General features: G+C 40.4%; 1 protein-coding gene across 1 annotated transcript in view; it reads right to left on the reverse strand.

Annotated features, from left to right (window-relative positions):
- cfap221 (cilia and flagella associated protein 221) overlaps nt 1-13,078 on the reverse strand; it is a 174,272-nt gene that overhangs the window by 14,668 nt on the left and 146,526 nt on the right. The window contains exons 20-22 of the mRNA XM_072262113.1: nt 10,087-10,239; nt 8,745-8,845; nt 3,951-4,046 (exon numbers count right to left, since the gene is read on the reverse strand). Of these exons, the coding sequence (XP_072118214.1) occupies nt 3,951-4,046; nt 8,745-8,845; nt 10,087-10,239 (350 nt within the window). The remainder of the gene's footprint in view (nt 1-3,950; nt 4,047-8,744; nt 8,846-10,086; nt 10,240-13,078) is intronic.

The raw sequence follows: 13,078 nt of genomic DNA on the forward strand, positions 1-13,078 counted from the left end.
CCGTAATCTCATCCCTAACAATCAATTCCAACAACTTCCCAACCACTGATGTCACAGGCTAACAGGTCTATACTTTCCTTTCTGCTGCCTCCCATGCTACTTAAATAGTGGAGTAACATTTGCAATTTTCCAGTCATCTGGTACAATGCCAGAATCTATCGATTCTTGAAAGATCATTGCTAATGCCTCCGCAATCTCTCCAGCTACTTCCTTCAGAACCCAAGGGTGCGTTCCATCAGATCCAGGAGATTTATCCGCCCTCAGACCATAAAGCTTCCTGAGCATCTTCTCAGTCGTAAGTTTCACTGCACACACTTCACTTCCCTGACACTCTTGAATGTCCGGTATACTACAGATGTCTTCTACTCTGAAGACTGATGCAAAATACACACTCAGTTCCTCTGCCATCTCTGCATCTCTCATTACAATATCTCCAGCATCATTTTCTTTAGGTCCTATATCTATCCTCAACTCTCTTTTACCCTTTATATACTTAAAAATCTTTTAGTATCTTGTTTAATATTAGTCGCCAGCTTCCTTTCATAATTCATTTTTTCCTTCCTTATGACCTTCTTAGTTTCCTTCGGCAAGTTTTTAACAGCTTCCTAATCCTCTTTCTTCCCACTAGCTTTGGCTTCCTTGTATGCCCTCTCTTTGGCTTTTATGTTGGCTCTGATTTCACTTGTCAGCCACGGTAGTGTCCTTCTTTCATTCGAAAATTTCTTCTTATTTGGAATATATCTGTCTTGTACTTCCCGCATTTTTCACAGGAACTCCAGCAATTGCTGCTCTGCTGTTTTTCCTGCTGGTGTCTCTTTCCAGTCAACCTTGGCCAGTTCCCCTCTCATGCCACTGTAATTTCCTTTATTCCACTGAAATACCGACACATTGGAATTTAGTTTCTCCTTCTCAAATTTCAAAGTGAACTCGATCATATTGTGATCACTGTTCCCTAAGGGTTCCTTAACCTTAAGCTCTCTTATCACCTCTGGATCATTGCACGACATCCAATCCAGCACAGCTGATCCGCTAATGGGCTCAACAACAAGCTGTTCTAAAAAGCCATCCCTTAGACATTCTACAAATTCTTTCTGTTGCAGTCCAGTACTGACCTAGTTTTCTCAATCCACTTTCATGTTAAAATCCCCAACGATTATCATGACATTGCCCTTCTGACACACCTTTTCTAACTCCTGCTGTAATTTGTAATCCACATCCTGGCTGCTGTTTGGGGGCCTGTATACAACTGCCATTAGGGTCCTTTTACCCTTGCCATTTCTTAACTTAACCCATAGAGACTCTACACCTTCTGATCCTATGTCATCCCTTTCTACTGCTTTAATATTATTTCTTATACATAGGACCACACCACCCCCTCTGCCTACTAACCTATCTTTCCGATACACTGTGTATTAAACCTGCTCTATTAAATATTATTACAGCTCTATTAAACCTGCCTGCAAGGATATTGGACCCCTTTGGGTTCAGATGTAACCCGTCCTTTTTGTACAGGTCGTACCTCCCCAGGAAGTGGCCCCAATGATTCAGGAACCCGAAGCCCTGCCCCCTACACCAGTCTCTCAGCCACGCATTAACATGCCTGATCATGCTATTCTTGCGCTCGTTAGCACGTGGGACAGGCAGCAATCCTGAGATTACTACCCCAGAACTCCTGCTTTTCGGCTTCCTACCCAACTCTCTGAATTCTCTCTTCAGGACCTCCTCCATTTTTCTACTTAGGTCATTGTAGAAAATGCTGAGCTATAGTCAATAAACAGCTTCCGAACATAGATGTTTGTGTTGTCCAGGTGGTCTAAAGCCATGTGAAGAGCCACTGAGATTGCATCTGCTGTTGACCTATTGTGGTGATAGGCAAATTGCAATGGGTCCGGGTCCTTGCTGAAGCAGGAATTCAGTCTAGTCAAGATCAACCTCTCAAAGCATTTCATCACTGTAGATGTGAGTGCTACTGGGTGTAGTCATTAAGGCAGCCCACATTATTCTTCTTTGGCACTGGTATAATTGTTGCCTTTTTGAAGCAAGTGGGAACTTCTGCCCATAGCAATGAGAGGTTGAAACTGTCCTTGAAATACTCCCACCAGTTGGTTGGCACAAGTTTTCAGAACCTTACCAGGCACTCCGTCGGGACCTTCAACCTTGCGAGGGTTCACCCTCTTTAAAGACAGACTAACATTGGCCTCTGAGACAGAGATCACAGGGTCACCAGGTGCAGCAGAGATCTTCACAGCTGTAGGTATAAACTCCCTTTCAAAGCGGGCATAGAAGGTGTTGAGTTCAACTGGTAGTGAAGCATCACTGCCATTCATCTTAATTGGGTTTTGCTTTGTAGGAAGTAATGTTTTGCAGACCCTGCCAGAGTTGTCACAGATCCGATGTCACTTCCAACCTTGTTCAAAATTGTCTCTTTGCCTTTGAAACAGCTCTCCACAAGTCATAGCTGGTTTTCTGGTATGGACCTGGGTCGCTAGATTTGCATGCCACAAATCTAGCTTTCAGCAGACGATTCACCTCCTGGTTCATCCACACCTTTTGGTTTGGGAACGTACAGCAAGTCTTTGTAGGCACACACTCATCCACAAAATTTTTAATGAAGTTGATAACAACAGCAGCATACTCATCCAGATTCGAAGATGAATCCGTGAATATAGTCCAGACTACCGATTCAAAGCAGTCCTGTAAGTGCTTCCCTTGTCCGTACCTTCTTGGTCCTCACTGCTGGTGCTGCAGTCCTCAGTCTCTGCCTATACTCGGGGAGTAGAAGTACAGCCGGGTGATCAGACTTCCCAAAGTGAGACGTGGAATAGCATTCTTGTTGTTGTTGTAACAATGGTCCAGTGTGCTGTTTCCTCTGGTGTTGCAAGTGATCTATTGACAGTAATTGTTCAGTGATTTTTTTTCAGAATGGCTTGGTTAAAATCTCCCAAAACAATGGTGAAGGAGTTAGGGTGCACTGTTTCATGTTCTGCGAGGCTACATCAATATTGTGCTTATTCCCCTCTAGATCAGTCCATAATCTGAGCAGTCAAGTCAAGTCACATCAAGTCAAGTTTATTGTTAATTAGCGATTAGTGTTTTTTGGCAAATGAGATCTTTCTCCGAACCAGGGTGTAAAGCACAAAGGTACACATAATACACATACCATAACTTAGGAAAGTAAGGATAAAATGTACAGATGAACTACACATAAATAAACAAAGTAAAAAGTATAAATTAAATATTTTCAGGTACAGAACAAACTAACCGTTGACACTTCAAATGCGAAGTGGCAAGAAGTTCACAAGCCTGGGGGAAGAAACTTTCCTATCCTGACCATTCTTGCTTTTATGCATCAGTCTCCTGCCTGATGGTAGAAAGTCAAAGAAGATGTTGGATGAATGGGTGGGATCCTTAATAATACTAAGGGCCCCAGGTACACAGCGCTCCTGATGGTAGGAAAACCCTATAATCCTCTCAGCCATTCTCATAGTACTTTGCAGGGACTTACAGTCCAATACAGTGAGTATAGTGCAATAAATTTAAAGGAATACGAGGAAGGCACCAACTTCAGCAGAAAAGAGTGCTTTGGATGAGGGAAGAAGAAAAAAACTAAAAAGTAGCTGTTGAACGGGAAGATATTCTTCCAGCTGTATACTTGAAGATATGAGATAAATTCGAATGCCCCAGAATGAAACATCCCTTTGGAATACTGAAAAGTGAGGGGGAGAGAGATGATTCAATGGTGGCATTATGCTGAGAATGTCAACAACTGCCTTTGCTCTCCAATTTTTTCTCATAAAACTAAGAACTTTTGCAGTTTCTTCTAAACAACTCATGCCATTTATTCTATGTTACCTGTTAATTTTCCACATTTCCCTGTGAAGTATGTGAAGATTCACATGTTGTCAACCAATAGAAAGTATAAATGTAAAAGTCCATATTTTAAAGAGTACCTTTCTGCAGTTATGTTCTCCTTGTTTCCATCTAATTTATGATCCAGTTGCAAAGGAACATCAACAGGAAGCATATCCAATGAAAATGGATCATTCCTAGACAAACAACATGTCAAGTAATCAGGCATGCCAAAATGCAGTCATGCATAGTTTGCTAGAGTAATTTCTAATGCAGTGTAAAATGATTTCATAATTACTAGCATTCAGAATTGCTTCTAAACCAGCTGCTATAATTGGCATCAGAATCAATGCACCAGTGCTGTGAAAATAAAAATGGCAGATCACTACTTTTTAATACTATTTCATGGATACTAATGGAATGTTGTCAGTATTGTTTATAAAGTCTGTGGCTCTTCCAGGTAACCTGAAGTCCTTCACTCTATTTGAGTAAAATAATAATAATTTTAAAAAAGTAGAAATGTTGCACCATATCAGATTGTATCATATTAAGAGACTAGGAAATGCTGACTACTGAAATGGAAGGAAATTCTTACTTATCTCAGTTAGGGTACATGATAGTTGGGTGAGGTAGTAAACAGTCTATTTGGAATCAAAGGTGTTGAACTAAGGGTAAATTTTGTAGTTGTCTCGGCTGAACCCGATTAACTACAGTAAGTCTTGATTGGAGGGGAGAATCTTGGATTAAGTATTTCATTCAAACTGTGACGCAGAATGTGATAAATTGTGAAAAAGTAACTTTTTAAGAATAAAGATCAACAGTAATTTGCAACTACACCTGATTATAACTTTAAAAATACAAAGTTAAATGGAGTGCATAATTGTTTTAAACAGCATTATTTCATTGCTAGGACTTTGGAATTACTAAAAGTGCTAATGGTTTCAAAAAGTGAGGAAGCCAAAAATGACTGGAAGCCTATACTTGATAAAATCAAATGTTTGTGCCATAATGAGGTCACCCTCGCAGTGGAGGAGCAACACCTTATATTCCGTCTGAGTAACCTCCAACCTGATAGGATGAATATCTCCTTCCAGTGAACAAATTCTGACTACCTCTCCCCCTCTATTTCCCACTCTGACATTTTACCTTTTCTCACCTGCCTATTACTTTCCCCAGGTCCCCTCCTCCTTCCCTTCCTCCTGTGGCCCACTCTCCTCTCCTATCAGATTCTTTCTTCTTCAGCCCTTGATCTTTCCCACCCACCCGGCTTCACCTATCACCTTCTAGCTACCCTCCTTCCCTCTCCCCCATCTTTTTATTCAGGCAGCTTCCCCCTTTCTTCTCAGTCTTGATGAAGGGTCTTTGCCTGAAAGATTGACTGTTTATTCATTTCCATAGACGCTGCCTGACCTGCTGAGTTCCTCCAGCATTTTGTGTTTGTTGCTTGTTCAAACGGGCCTTTTGGGGAATCACCATTTCACCACAGTAATGCATTACTTGTGAAACGGGTTAATGGTTGGAACCAGAGACCAACCATCATCGGTGTGGAGAACTCCCATGTCACACACATGGAGATTATATTGACTGTTTATTCCCCTCCATAGATGCTGCCCAAGTTACAGAGTTCCTCCAGAATTCTGTGTGTGTTGTCAAGATTTCTAGCATCTGCAGAATCTCTTGTGTTTATGACTTCTGACACTTGCTTATAATTCTGAATTCAGCATCTGCAGTTTTATTCCTCTTGTTCCTTTCATGCTTGTACTGCACCTGGCAAATCATTGGTGCTGCTCCCTCACAGCACTACGGTCCCAAGTTCAAAGCATAACCTTGGGTGTGTTTGTGTGGAGTTCTATCCAGTGCAACATGGTTTTCCTCTGGGTGCCCTGGTTTCCCTCCATATCCTGGAGATACGCTGACAGGTTAATTGGCCACTTAAAACTACTTTGAGCGTGAGCTAATGGTAAAAAAAAAAAATCAAATGAGAGCTGAGGGGAAATACAAGAGAGAGAAAATTGCAGGTAATTTGGGAAATAACAAAGGGGATTGAGATTAATTGTATTGTTCATTGGGGAGCGAGATGACATCCATCTTTGGCATTGTAAGAATAAACTGAGGCAGCTATTGTAACACAATTGCATAGAACACAAGGGCAAAATGCATGTAGTGGCCACTATTAGGTTGAGAAGTGGAAATGCAAAGGATGAGGCTGATCTGGGAAGTAGACCAGATTAGGGTTTCTCCAAAGGGAAAGATATTCTGAGTCTAGGGCTAGCGAAAGACAATTCATCATGAGTTACATAGAAACATAGAAAATAGGTGCAGGAGTAGGCCATTTGGCCCTTCGAGCCTGCACTGCCATTCAGTATGATCATGGCTGATCATCCAACTCAGAACCCTGTACCAGCCTTCCCTCCAAACCCCCTGATCCCTTTAGCCACAAGGGCCATATCTAACTCCCTCTTAAATATAGCCAATGAACTGGCCTCAACTGTTTCCTGTGGCAGAGAATTCCACAGATTCACCACTCTCTGTGTGAACAAGTTTTTCCTCATCTCGGTCCTAAAAGGCTTCCCCTTTATCCTCAAACTGTGACCCCTCGTTCTGGACTTCCCCAACATCGGGAACAATCTTCCTGCATCTAGCCTGTCCAATCCCTTTATGATTTTATACGTTTTAATAAGATCCCCCCTCAATCTTCTAAATTCCAGCGAGTATAAGCCTAGTTGATCCAGTCTTACATCATATGAAAGTCCTGCCATCCCAGGAATCAATCTGGTGAACCTTCTTTGAACTCCCTCTATGGCAAGAATGTCTTTCCTCAGATCAGGGGACCAAAACTGCACCCATAGCCCTCTATTTTTCTAAGCTCTATATACCTATCCAGAAGTCTCTTAAAAGACACTGTCTTATCTGCCTCCATCACTGTCGCCGGCCGCCCATTCCACGCACTCACCACTCTCTGGTGAGAGTGTGTAATGAAAGCTTATACTTCAACACTGCCACGTCCATCACCATCTCAGAACAATGGGACTTCCACAAACTTTGATGATAAATAGTTCAGAGAATTGGTCACAGAACTGTCTGGACAGTGTGAGTGAGCTAGTTCACAGAAGCCTCAGGACAACAGTCATATCTTTACGAGCACCAACAAGAAGCTGAGAAACAAAAGCTTAGTCTGAGTCAGTTACGAGTAAAAATGTACTCTGACGTGAAAAATCATCACAACTAATCTTGCTTAAATATACAATCTTTGCATGGAATAATGTACATGACAAGTACCTGGACAAACTAGTGCAGGTCCCTTGCGGGGTACTTTTTAGCATGTACTCAAAATGCACTGTTCATTAAAAGGGAGTCTTGGAATCCTTTATACCAACCTCAGTAGACAAAAATACACTTGCTTAAGGGTTGAAAGAATGTAACCAAAAAGTCTTACAAAATTCAACTTGTACATTTTTGGTGTCACTTCTAGTAAACGTAGAAACATAGAAAACCTACAGCACAATACAGGCCCCTCAGCCCCCAATGCAGTGTTAAACATTTACTTACTTAGAAATTTCCCATAGCCCTCTATTTTTCTAAGCTCTATGTACCTATCCAGGAGTCTCTTAAAAGACATTGTCATATCTGCCTCCATCACTGTTGCCGGCCGCCCATTCCACGCACTCACCACTCTCTGCATAAAAAACTTACCCCTGACATCTCCTCTGTCCCTACTTCCAAGCACCTTAAAACTGTGCCCTCTTGTGTTAGCCATTTCAGCCCTGGGAAAAACCCTCTGACTACCCACACGATCAATGCCTCTTATCATCCTCCGCCGCTCCAAGGAGAAAAGGCTGAGATCACTCAACCTATTCTCATAAGGCATGCTCCCCAATCCAGGCAACATCCTTGTAATTCTTCTCTGCACCTTTCTACAGTTTCCACATCCTTCCTGTAGTGAGGTAACCAGATCTGAGCACAGTTCTCCAAGTGGGGCCTGACCAGGGTCCTATATAGCTGCAACATTACCTCCCAGTTCTTAAACTCAGTGCCACGGTTGATGAAGGCCAATACACCATATGCCTTCTTAACCGCAGAGTCAACCTGCGCAGCAGCTTTGAGTGTCCTATAGACACGGACCCAAGATCTCGCTGATCCTCCACACTGCCAAGAGTCTTACCATTGATACTCTATTCTGCCATCATATTGGACCTACCAAAATGAACCACCTCACACTTATCTGAGTTGAACTCCATCTGCCACCTCTCAGCCCAGTTTTGCATCCTATCGATGTCCCGCTGTAACCTCTGACAGCCCTCCACACTATCCACAACACCCCCAACCTTTGTGTCATCAGCAAATTTACTAACCTATCCCTCCACTTCCTCATCCTGGTCATTTACAAAAATCACGAAGAGGTCCCAGAACAGATCCCTGAGGCACACCACTGGTCATCGACGTCCATGCAGAATATGACCCACCTACAACCACCTTCAACAATTGCCTTCTGTGAGCAAGCCAATTCTGAATCTACAAAGCAAGGTCCCCTTGGATACCATGCCTCCTTACTTTCTCAATAAGACTTGCAAGGGGGACCTTATCAAATGCCTTGCTGAAATCAATATACACTACATCTACTGCTCTAGTTTCATCATTGGGTTTTTTTGTATTTGCACAGTTTGCTGTCTTCTGCACATTGATTGCTTGTCAATCCTGTTGAGAATCATCTTTCGCTGATGCTATTGAGTTTCTTTGTATTTACTGTGAATACCCACAAGAAAATGAATCTCGGGATTGTATATGGTGACATATATGCACTTCGATAATAAATTTATGTTGAACTTTGAATTAGTGAAAGTAAAAATTAAAAGATTCAGTCAAATCTTACCATTGAAAGTCCTAATAATACATACCATCTTGGCACCCATGAGTTAGTTAGAAAGTCAGTGGTCGTTATAGACTTAAGAGCAGCAGAAGGAAACTTTTTCCAATTCATTAAGCCTTTAATTATGTCCTGTATGAAAAAACAATAGTTAATAAGATTGATAATACAGTATTTAGCTTCACTATTTAGAATAAATATGATGACATAAGAAAAGTGAACAGTAAACTTTGATATATTATTTATTCATTATCAATATATCAAATAATCTGAATGTTTGAATTATTGCTTTTTTGGGTATGTTTCAGATTATCAGAAATTTTGTTCGTAGATAATTGAACGATACAAACTAGCACTTATTTATGACTGATTTATCTAAAAAAAAATGCAGGTGCTGGAAATCCCTCCCCAAAAAACAGGAAATAAATTGTCAGTCAGGCAGCATCTATAAAAAGAGATAAAGATGTTTCATGTTGAGGGAATGCAGAATCCATGATCCATGTTTAAACATGTCACTTTTTTTTCCATTTAGAAGATTGCAAGTTCAGAAAATCTTTCCCAAAGGCTGGTGATAACAGCTTTTTCAAACATTTTTGAGGCAGAAGCAGATAGATTTTCGAGGTTAGAAGCTGAGATGGAGATGAGAATGCAGAAATGAAGTTACATTCTGATCAGACACGATCTTATAGAATTCCAGAGCAGACTTGAAGGCCTCAGTTGATTACTCCTGCTAATTTGTAAATTCCCTAACCCTCACATCTCCTTTAAACTTACTCCCTCTCAATTTAAATGCATGCCTTCTGGTATTAGACATTTCAACCCTGGGAAAGAGATATTGTCCGTCTGCTCTATCTGTGCCTCTCAAAATCTTATGAACCTCTATCAAATCTCCACTCAGCCGCTGCCACTCCAGAGAAAACAAGCTAAGTTTGCCCATCCTCTTGTAGCACATGCCCTCTAATCCAGGTAAACCTGAACCATCTCAAAAACCTTCTTATAATGGGGAAACCAGAACTGTATGCAAAATTCCAGATGTACCCTAACTAGAGCTTTATAAAGCAGTAACATAACTTTCTGACTTTTGAACTCATTGACTCAACTAATAAAGGCAAGCATGCCCTTATCTTAGCGAGTATGTATTGTCATTGGGGAGAATCCAGAGGAGATTCACAGGAATGATTCTGGGAATGAAGGCATTAACATATGAGGAGCATCTGGCAGCTTTGGAATTTAGAAAAGTGCGTGGGGATCTCACTGAAACCCACTGAATTTTGAAAGGACTAGATAAGGTGGATGTGGAGAGGAGGCTTAGCTAAAATAATAAGACCAAAATTTTATTTGAAAACAAAGATCAAATGATCACAGCTGCTTACATCACGATCAAGAAATTTCTTCTGTGTAGTTGCAAAATTACTTCCATTTTTACTGTCTATGACATATCTTGGCAGAGGACAAAGATGAAATTCTAGATCTGTTTCAGCAAACGAAAGAGGTTTCTTAAATGCACAAAGATCAGGAACAAGGTTCTAGAAAAAGATAAAGTAAAGATGTTAAATACTATTGAATAATATCTACAATTAATTTTCCATACTTCTATGTTCATCCAGGGTATTATCCACAGCAAACCACACCAAACAGGAGAATTGTGAATTAACTGCATTAAGATTACCAGCACGTTGCAGACTTTGTAGTTCCCAGCACTCTTTGGGTGTCCCTCTTTCAGCCTGCATTTTCCCTACCAATGATTATCCTCTCCCCTATGTTCTGTATTGGACCTTGGCAATATTTCATTTGTCGAACCCTGCACTTCCATCCACTTCTGGTTAGTAGCCTAAAAAATCCATAAATCAGCTATTGTTGAAGGATAAATATAAATGAGCTAAGAATAGGAAACATCATGAATAATCAGACAACAATTTTCTGCTGAACCTCAGAACCTTCAGCATGTAGGATTGCTCCGCAAGTATGAATCCTGTGAATACTTCCATTATGATCTTGAATTGACAAGAGTTGGACCGTAATTTTTAAAAATAGGGTACCATATAGTGAAAAACGGTGGAAGTTTGTTTTGTTCATGTAGAGGTTCTGAACTGAACTATACTAAACTATGCCGTTTGTGTGATTTTTTTTGCGCATGGGGGGGAGAGGGTTAGATAATTGATGTTTTTCTTTGAAAGGGTTGGTTCCACGGTTCTTCTTTGTTTCGTGACTGTCTGTGGGGAAGGTGAACTTCAGGAAATGTACTTTGAACATAAAACATAGAACATAGAAATCTACAGCACATTACAGGCCCTTCGGTCCACGATGTTGTGCTGACCATGTAACCCACTCTAGACACTGCCTAGAGTTTCCCTACTGCATAGCCCTCTTTTTTTCTAAGCTCCATGTAACCTATCTGAGAGTCTCTTAAAAGAGCCTATTGTATTCACTTCCACCACCATTGCCAGCAGTGCATTCTTTGTGAATCTTTGAAAACTTCCTTCATCAGATCAAATGCCACTTGTATTGAAATGACTGTTCCCTTTGTTACTGTACAGGGCAAAACATACCAACCCCTAATATCTAGGCTCACTATCCAGGTGGGAACTTTCTATGAAATTCAAAGAAGGAATGGAAGTGACCTGTGCCCTTTGTACTCTACCATTTCCATGTGTACATTATTAACTTTTTACCCTTACTTTACAAGATTTATGCATATTTTAATCTTTTAAGTAAATTTTACAAGATCATTCATTTAACGTCACAATCAATAAATGGCTCAATTTCCTCACCATTGAACTATCAACATACAAGTCAAGTACGCATGGTCAAGTTGCACTTCTATGGAAAGTGCCACTCTTAAGGTTAAGTTTTCATTCCTGTGAAAGGTTTATTCAATCATTTGCAGATATGTCTATGCAGACAGGGTGGGATTTTGTGGTTAGATGTTAAGTTAGCCTGTTTGTATGTGTCTATCTCAATTTTCAACAAAAATGTATTAATTGTTTTGCTATTTCATTTAGATAACAAAAAGATTTCAAAGCTTTCTTCTGCTAATGTATATCCATGACACATCATGTTCAATGTATTTTCATCTTGTGCTTTTTTAAAATTTATTCATAGGACAGGGCTTCACAAGAATTCACAGAATATGGCTAGCATTTGTTAGAAATCCCCTAATCATTGGCATGACTAAACCATTTCTAATATCATTGAAATGCTGCAAGGTAGCCTTGTAGACATTGTTCTGCAGTTAGATTAGATTTGAAATGGTTAACAATTCTTTTCTCAAAGGACATAAATAATTTGGATGTAGTTGTAAACAACAAACTTGCTGTTTACACGGTCACCATATAATGTACATCTTTTAATTAACTATTAATTGAATTTCGCTGCATAGCACAATCTAAATTTGTTTCATTAGAACAATAATCAAGTAACATAACTACTATGCTATCTAATATCCAGTCTCCCTAGAGGTTTTAGATTGTGAGCCTTTCTTAAATTATACTTAAATACAAGAGATTCTGTAGAGGCTGGATATCCACCACAATGCACATAAACTAGTAGAGCAGGTAAACAAAGAACAGAGGTGTAGTTGGAAACAATCCAGTTATTGCAGCCATTAAAGGATATAACTAAAGAGATTATTGAAAGACTGAATAATGATACCTGGCACAGTGATAAAAAAAATGAAGTCTGTAAAACATCTGCTGCCTGGGTCTTGTCAAGACAAACATTCATGAAAGGCCACAGAGTCCTGAACTGGTTATCAGACAACCAGATGAAACAATGGGTGGGTGAAGGTGCCTCTGTGTGCTACATTGCAAGTCCAACACTAACTAGTCATGTCCTGAGAGACTGCAGAAATGAGAGGAGTTCACTATATGTTGAAGAGGTCCTCCACATTCCCTGACACAGTGACAACCACCTCTCATGACAGTGCATAATGTCGGAAATATCACAGGGGAACATGGCTATCTCGAAGCAACCCACCAGCCTACGCAATCAAGTTGCACAAGTCCAAGCAGGAATCATTGGGCATGTCTAGAAAAGATTGTATGAAGAGGCCTGACTGACTGTGGTTTTGCTACATATAGCTGTTCCATGTCAATAATGAAACCTTCCTGAATTATACTTTGGTGAACAACATTTATTACGTCGCAATATCAGCATGAGCAAATTGCAAGTAGCAACGCAATCTGACTGGCAATAATGTGGCAATCAGGGAGGTCTTAACCGACTTAATGATTGTGGAGCATGCTTGCCTAAGCCAGCTGCAGAAGGGATGCTGGAGCTGAGGCTTACTGTTTATAGCAGTGACACAGACATGTGGTATATGTATGTAGCAAACAGAACTAACACCCAATCCACGTTTTACTGCTG

This window comes from Mobula birostris, chromosome 6 (genome assembly GCF_030028105.1).
Source record: "Mobula birostris isolate sMobBir1 chromosome 6, sMobBir1.hap1, whole genome shotgun sequence".
Lineage (NCBI taxonomy): Eukaryota > Metazoa > Chordata > Chondrichthyes > Myliobatiformes > Myliobatidae > Mobula > Mobula birostris.